Raw genomic sequence first — 8,515 nt, 5'->3', positions numbered from 1 at the left:
ATAGGAACAAGAGTAGCAGCCGAGGTGAAGACAGGGATCATAGAAGTAAAGACAGAAAAGATTTGGAAAAAGATCGAAAAGAAAGGAGGAAGGAAGAGAGAGATGACCATGACAAGGAGAGAAGCAAAGACAGAGAAAAGCATAGAGAGAGGGACAAGGATAGGAAGGATAAATATAAGGAAAAGGAACCAGAGAGAGATAGGGAAATTGAGAAGGAGAGGGCAAAGGAGAAGAGCAGGGACAGGGAAAAGGAGAGAGAAAGGGCCAAGGAGAAAGAAAGGGAGAAAGGTAGGGAGAAACATAAGGATAGAGAGAAGGAGAGGGAAAGTGAGAGGGATAGGGATAGAGAGAAGGCGGACAAAAGCAAAGATAAGGGAAGGGAGATGGACACAGATAAAGACAAGTCAAGAGAAAGAGAGAGAACAAGCAAGAAGGCACGTGAAGAACATTATGGTAGGAACAGTAGTGATAAGCTTAAATTGGATTATGAAGATAATAGGGATAGGGATGCTAACAAGCAAGGAAAGGTTTCTTTTGATGACAAGGGTGAACAAGATGATGAGGATGCATCAGGTAAAGGACATGCATCATCATTGGACCTTGAGGAGCGCATTTTGAAGTAAGTGAATTTCTATTTATTAATTCTTTCTGTGTGTCATGATGGAAAGTCTGCATGATAGTTTTGCTTGTGGAAGGGTTGTGCATGATAATATATGCCATGAGTTTGTGGATCTATTGAGACCAGCTCACTATTACTACAAAAGATTGTCAATTTGTCATTCCCAGCAGCTGCTGGGAGGTTTAGATCTTTTGCTAATCTGTACATTTCAATTTACTAGGCGCCCTTGTTCTTTTTGACGAAAATGGAAGGCATGTAATTAATGTTATGTCAATTTACAAAACATTTGAACAGCTGCAAAAACCAGGACCTGACTGGAAAAGTTACTTGAATCATTGCAAAACTATAATAACCAGCTCCAGTCTAGAATCTACCCAAAAAAAGGGACCTATAACACAGCAACAGAAGAATAAAAAATGTTCCCCAAAATATACAAAACTAATCCAGAAAACTCCCAATTTTGGTTTATGGAGAGATGTGTTTTCCATTGACTATTATCTTTGCATATTCTATTTGATGATTTTCTGTTGAGTAATTTAATTCTGTTATTAAAAAGACCATTAAAATATTTGTTGTCTTTTCATTGATAGATTAGTATTGTTGTTGGAGTTCTGATATTTAAGATTTAGGGCTATCCCTTTGAGAATTAGGATGGTGATTGGTTAGAGATATCATGTCTTACATGGTGAATATTAAAACCAAAAAAATCCCTTAACCAAGTGTTCCTCTATTTGGAATTAAATTTATATAGTAAAGATTCATGTTATCACTTAATCTGTCAAATAATAACGCTATAATCCTTTTTCCATGATACCTTGACTTCCTAGCACAATAACAATTAGTAGACCCCTTTTTTGGGGGCTGGACAAACAGACACTTAGAACATAAAAAAGGCTCAAAGTCTTGCCCGTTCATTGAAGAAGAGTCCCTTGAAATGCAACGTTTATATATGTGTGTGTTTCTGCTTGAGATGGAGAGAGATTGACTGATGTTGCCAAGTGTTGATCCATGATTCCAGCATATGGAATTTTTATTTAAGGGATATATTGACCATTTCCATTTTGAATTTTATTGAGTTTGTAATTCTTAAGTATCTGCCTATTAGTGTTTGGAAGTTATATTTGGTGCTGTATCAAATTTGATTTTATTTCTCTTTAGAGATTTCCAAAATTCTGAATTTGGTGATAGAATTTTTGGTTTTTTAAATGATGGATATTGTTGGAGTATGCATTATGCTTTCGTACAAATTTAGTAGCAAATTGCTGCTTTTTGTTGATTTCTTGCTGGTGTAATATATCCTATAAGATTTATCAATTCCTAATCTTCAATGAAGTATTGAATATTTGTTTTCATGATAATTTTGGATGTAATATGAACAATGTTTATCCTTACATTTTTATAATTTTCTTAGGATGAAAGAAGAAAGAGTAAAGAAAAAGTCTGAAGGTGCTTCTGAGGTTTTATCATGGGTTAGTAGGAGCCGAAAGCTAGAGGAGAATAAGAATTCTGAAAAGGAGAAAGCCTTGCAGTTTTCCAAGATGTTTGAGGAGCGGGTTAGTTTGTGTTTTATGTGTGTTCTATTGCATCTTGTCTTAAAGAGATGTTTATATCATATGACTTTAATAATCATTTCTACGGTGTAAATTTTACAGGACAATATTGTTCAAGGAGAAGGAGAAGGTGAAGATGAGGATGCAGGGCATCAAAATACTCGTACGGTTTATTCTTACTTCAAGATCTTCTTTTATTTCTATCAACTAAAATTTAATTAGCATCAAATTTCTTGCATGGTTTAATAACATATCCTATTATAATTAGCTGTCCTTTTGCTATTGAGTCTGTTAGATTAGTATAAATAAGGGCCCTTTGATCTCACTTCTATCTTGGAACTCCTGTTAACAGATGATCTAGCGGGAATTAAAGTACTTCATGGTCTTGATAAAGTAATGGAAGGTGGAGCCGTTGTTTTGACTCTTAAGGATCAGAATATACTTTCTTCTGGTGACATTAATGAAGGTAAACTTAGTTTGGGTCTTGCATTTGTATTTTACAGGCCTAGTTGCCCTTAGATGACATGAGATTTTTGTGTAACAGAAGTTTTTGGTCTGATGTGACAGAGATAGATATGCTCGAAAATGTTGAAATTGGTGAGCAGAAGCGGCGAAATGAGGCTTACAAGGCTGCAAAGAAGAAAACAGGAATCTATGATGATAAGTAAGATGAGCATTGCTGTAATGTCTTTATTATTCCATAAAGTATATTCAAGAAGTGGGTCAATTGTGGTGATGTTTCTGCACTTTAGGTTCAATGATGATCCTAGCTCAGAGAAGAAGATACTTCCGCAGTATGATGACCCAAAAGCGGAGGAGGTTAGTGCCTCCCTCCTTTCCCTTCTCTAATTTCTTTGAGCTGTTTGCATCAAGCCTTTTTTTTTTTTTTTTTTTAGCCTTTTTTTTTTTTTTTTAAAGAAATGCTATACATGGTAATTATTGGGTTTTGTTTTAACTGAATACTTTCTTTTTTCAGGGAGTAACTCTGGATGCAAGGGGACGTTTCACTGGTGAAGCAGAGAAGAAACTTGAAGAGGTAATCAGTTTGCCTATGTGTTTATTTAAGATCAGTTTAAGGGTTAAAGTTACCATCATTTTATTGATGAGGTTTTCTATTGTCATTTTCTTGTGTTAGCTTCGAAAAAGGATACAGGGTGTTTCAACAAGTAACCGCTTTGAAGATCTCAACTCGTCTGCAAAGTTCTCATCAGACTACTATACTCAAGAAGAAATGGTTAAATTTAAGAAGCCTAAAAAAAAGAAAGTGATAAGGAAGAAAGAGAAGCTGGATTTAGATGCTCTTGAAGCAGAAGCAGTCTCTGCAGGTTTGGGTGCTGGGGATCTTGGTTCTCGGAAGGATGGGAGAAGGCAGGCCATCAGAGAGGAGCAAGAGAGAACTGAGGCTGAAATGAGGAATAGTGCATATCAATCAGCTCTTGCCAAAGCAGATGAGGCAACTAAATCACTGAGACTAGAACAACCTCTTCCTGTAACATTGGAGGAAGATGAAAATCCTGTTATTGTTGATGATGAGGAGGATTTATATAAATCCTTAGAAAGAGCAAGAAAATTAGCTCTTAAAAAGCAAGAGGAGACAGCATCTGGTCCTCAAGCAATTGCACTCCGTGCCACCACCACTACCAGCAATCAAGCTGTTGAGGATCAAAACCCTACTAGTGGGGAGTCACAAGAAAACAAAGTTGTCTTTACTGAGATGGAAGAGTTTGTGTGGGGTCTCCAGCTTGATGAAGGTACTATTTTTTTTTTTTTTTTTTCTCACTCTGCTCTGTTAATATTTGCTACCTTAGACTAAAAGGTCCTGATTAATTTTAAATCTTTTATGTCAATAATTTGGACTGTTTCACACATACGTGGTTGCTCAGTGAACCAGATACCAACCACCATTTGCATTTNACAGCATCTGGTCCTCAAGCAATTGCACTCCGTGCCACCACCACTACCAGCAATCAAGCTGTTGAGGATCAAAACCCTACTAGTGGGGAGTCACAAGAAAACAAAGTTGTCTTTACTGAGATGGAAGAGTTTGTGTGGGGTCTCCAGCTTGATGAAGGTACTATTTTTTTTTTTTTTTTTTCTCACTCTGCTCTGTTAATATTTGCTACCTTAGACTAAAAGGTGCTGATTAATTTTAAATCTTTTACGTCAATAATTTGGACTGTTTCACACATACGTGGTTGCTCAGTGAACCAGATACCAACCACCATTTGCATTTTTAGAAACATGGCTGTTTTAATATTTTTCTAATATTAAAGGGCTCTGTTTGGTTTATTATGCTGATGCTTTTTAGTATAGTATTTTGGAAAAAGGAAAATTGGGTTATTTTTACGAGAAAGGTAATTATTAATGTTTTGTGAGTTGAATAAAGTAGAATTGGATTTTGAGAATTTTGAAACAAATGCATTTTGGGTTTTTAAGATAAGATAGTGGAATAGCATAGGGTAATAATACTGAACCAAAGGGGCCCACAGTTTCTGTTTTTCTTTTTGGATACTCTATTTTTTTCTTTTTTTTTTTTAACCCTTCTGCTTTGAGTTTAATATACTTGAGTCTGCCGGCACTCACGTGTAACATTTGTATTGGTTTGGCTCTTTCAGAAGCTCAGAAGCCTGAGCATGAAGATGTTTTCATGGATGAAGATGAAGCCCCAAGAGCTTCTGAAGAAGAAATAAGAGACGAACCCAGTGGGTGGACGGAGGTCAAAGAGACTGATGCAGATGAAAAGCCAGCTGATGAAGATAAGGAGGAAATAGTTCCAGATGAAACCATTCATGAAGTTGCAGTTGGGAAAGGATTATCAGGTGCGCTTAAGCTGCTTAAGGACCGTGGAACCCTTAAAGAAAGTATTGATTGGGGTGGCAGGAACATGGACAAGAAAAAGAGCAAGCTTGTTGGCATTGTTGATGACAATGCAGAGACTGATAATAGGTTTAAGGATATTCGCATTGAAAGAACAGATGAATTTGGGAGAATTGTAAGTACCGATTACATTAAATTTTTGTGCCATGGAATTTTTAATTGTGTTATAGTTCAGGAAATGGTTGAATGTCATGTATATAGTACACAGGGTTACTGACTTGTGTAAGTCATAAGAGTTGAAATTATGGGCACTTGATTCTATAGTGTATTGGGTCATCTTGTTAATATTCCCTTTAGGCAATATCTTTATTTCAGCATGGGTCATTTAAAGAAGCCATCTTGCATTTAAAATTTTGATGGTGCATTGTTGTGCCTATGGTTCATTGCACAGGTTGTAGATAGGTGCATTTCATTTATTATAGAAAGCAATGGAGCTACGTGGAATCTGCTTGTAACTATATTGAAACAAAAGCTTCTTGTTCAAAGCCAACGTTTAAATAGTGTGCTCAATATATTCTCAGTAGTTGATAATATCATAATTGACAATGTGGGTGACAAACCATGGTGTCATGTTAATAGTAATCACCATTTACAGGGGTATCTATGTGGCTCTGATTAATCTTATAGATTGAAGGTGTAACATGCTGGACTCCAACCCCACAACAATAGTTGTAATTTTCTTAGGTGGTCTCATGTTTGGTCTTCATAAAATATCATGCTTGTTTATTGACCTTATATTTGCATGAACTTTGATTTATATTTGAAATTAGTTGTCATCACTGCTTTTATTGTAATATTTTTGTGTTTACTTTATTGTTGAATTATTTCCCTTTTTTTTTTTCACCAGATGACTCCCAAGGAGGCCTTTAGGATGATTTCTCACAAATTCCATGGGAAGGGGCCCGGAAAAATGAAGCAAGAGAAACGCATGAAGCAATACCAAGAAGAGTTGAAGTTAAAGCAAATGAAAAATTCTGATACACCGTCTCTTTCTGTGGAGAGGATGAGGGAAACTCAAGCTCGGTTACAAACACCCTATCTTGTCCTGAGTGGTCATGTAAAACCAGGGTATGGTTCATGTTTCTATTATTTTCTTTTTTTTCAATAATTAGCAATTTACAATGAAGTAGTGAGGAGNTTAGGATGATTTCTCACAAATTCCATGGGAAGGGGCCCGGAAAAATGAAGCAAGAGAAACGCATGAAGCAATACCAAGAAGAGTTGAAGTTAAAGCAAATGAAAAATTCTGATACACCGTCTCTTTCTGTGGAGAGGATGAGGGAAACTCAAGCTCGGTTACAAACACCCTATCTTGTCCTGAGTGGTCATGTAAAACCAGGGTATGGTTCATGTTTCTATTATTTTCTTTTTTTTCAATAATTATCAATTTACAATGAAGTAGTGAGGAGAAAAAGTAGTCACTGCTTTAAGCTTGAGTGGAATTACCTTTTGCAATCTTTTCATTTGATTACTAAATTGAATATGGTTGTCATGAGAACCTTTTTTTTAATTAATGAACAGGACTATGGCTTGTGATGAAACATTCTTCTTATTTATTTTATCAAAAAAATCAAAATATGATTCTATGTCTATTTTCTCCTTGAATGCTTGATTTTATTTTATTTATATCTTTTTTGTTTATTTGTAGGCAAACCAGTGATCCTAGAAGTGGTTTTGCTACCGTTGAAAAAGATCTCTCAGGTGGCTTAACACCCATGCTTGGCAATAGAAAGGTCAGTGATTCTTTACTGTTTTGTGCATATGCATCAATGGACAAATGTGCGTATAGAATAGTATGCACATATGTAGATGCTTTACTGTTATTTTTCTGTTTTCTGCCACATTCTTCTGGGTGTTTGAAGTGTCTTTTTGTGTCTTTTTTCTATTTTTGATAAGGTGTTTGATGCTTCTTACGACAGACTTATTCCCTATGAGATAGTTTGTGGTGGTTTCCCATTGTGCTAACTTGAGGACTTTGCAGTAACTCTTGACAGGATTTTCTATGAATTGTTAACTTAGAGCTGCCTAATATACAGATGGCTCTTTTAACCCTAGTCTAGATTTTTATGTTTGCAATCGTGTTTTCTATGGCCTCATGTTCACCAACTTATTATTGACTTGTGTTCTTTTTATCTCCTGCCTAGTTAGTGTTGTAACTGTAATATGTTAAGGCTTGTGTAATACCTGCTTTTCTGTGTCCTCATCTTTGCCAAACTAATATAAACTTTTTGAAGAACTGCTATTCAGAAGATGGAAAATACCATTGAATGTTAATTGCTATCTCATGTAAAAAAAAAAAAAGAAAAAAAAAAAAAGAAGTTTGACTTCAAATGTCAATCTTGCCTACCCAAAACATTAAATATTTAGAGACATCAGATTTCTCCATAAAAGTTCTGCTGCAGAGGAACTTTTATGGAGGCATTTTAACGTGCAGAGTTAGATAAATTTGGACAGTGTTAGTTTTTTCTGGTGCTCATTTCAGTCGTGATTTATGGAGGCATTTTAATGTGCATGTTTTTCGTTTAAATTGTGTTCCTTCCTTTAATCAAGTGAGAGAGTTAGATAAATTCAACGAGTTCTAATTCGTTTTACAACTCTCATTGGAATTTTCTTGATGTTGAAGTCTTAATTAATCTTATCTGCAGTAAGCATTCTGAAACTTATATCAGCAGTTGCTGAATTATCAGTACTGAGCAACTTCTGTTCACCTTTCAGGTCGAGCATTTCTTGGGGATAAAGCGCAAGGCCGAGCCGGGGAATACTGAATCACCAAAGAAACCTAAAACTTGAAATACACGCAGTCTACTGTCAGTATCTAATGCAATTTCAGTAATTTTCTTGAAAGAAATTGCTAGTTAACTGATTCTTAAGGTCTCGATGGATTTCAACCTATTAGTTGTAACCAGGTTTTTCTGGAAATGGCAGAAGAATGCTGATCTGAGTTGTTTGTCTGGTCAGCCATTTGTTTCTGCTCTTGACTTTAAACAATGTTCACTTGTTATCGGAAATTAAATGTTCAAATTTTGGTTGGTGGAACTTAAAAATTGCTTAAGAGGATATAGTTATCTTATTTTGCTCTAACATAAGTTGAATCTTTGGTACCATAGACTGGCACTATAAATGAGATAATTATCATTAATAGTCACTAAGATCCTTAAATTTTATTAATTCTACTTTATGCTTATTTATTTTATTTGGCTGAACTCTTTATTTATATTTTTTTATAAGAAAATATTGATTGATAATTATATTTCAATGACACATAGAAGTTCAAATAAATTGGATTGCTCGAGCTGAACGGATTGTTGGCGAGCTTTATCATCTCACGGCGACATTTAACCTAGTAGTTCTCCCCTCAAAGGCATCAAGTCGGCTTGGCGAACTGGCTGTTTATAGTTGGAGCGTGGATGTCACGTGTTGGGTCCAGTTCCAATTTATGTTTGGGCGGGAATACAACAAGCCTTTGTTT

The 8,515-nt window shown here is 35.6% G+C and overlaps 1 protein-coding gene across 1 annotated transcript; it reads left to right on the top strand.

The window, feature by feature from the left end:
* The first annotated feature begins 241 nt into the window (after window positions 1-241).
* On the top strand, window positions 242-8,162 carry LOC116109444 (SART-1 family protein DOT2). Its single transcript, XM_031395653.1, has 14 exons — window positions 242-619; window positions 2,031-2,172; window positions 2,272-2,332; window positions 2,522-2,635; window positions 2,737-2,833; window positions 2,922-2,988; window positions 3,146-3,205; window positions 3,305-3,773; window positions 4,094-4,240; window positions 4,785-5,161; window positions 5,894-5,916; window positions 6,189-6,386; window positions 6,695-6,779; window positions 7,762-8,162. Exons 1-14 carry the CDS (start codon window positions 384-386, stop codon window positions 7,834-7,836), a joined length of 2,151 nt encoding a protein of 716 aa, XP_031251513.1. The 5' UTR covers window positions 242-383; the 3' UTR covers window positions 7,837-8,162.
* Window positions 8,163-8,515: the final 353 nt, after the last annotated feature.

This window comes from Pistacia vera, unplaced genomic scaffold, assembly GCF_008641045.1.
Source record: "Pistacia vera cultivar Batoury unplaced genomic scaffold, PisVer_v2 Contig58, whole genome shotgun sequence".
NCBI lineage: Eukaryota > Viridiplantae > Streptophyta > Magnoliopsida > Sapindales > Anacardiaceae > Pistacia > Pistacia vera.
Note: the sequence above shows the minus strand (reverse complement) of the source record. Positions and strands in the feature narration are given on the sequence as shown.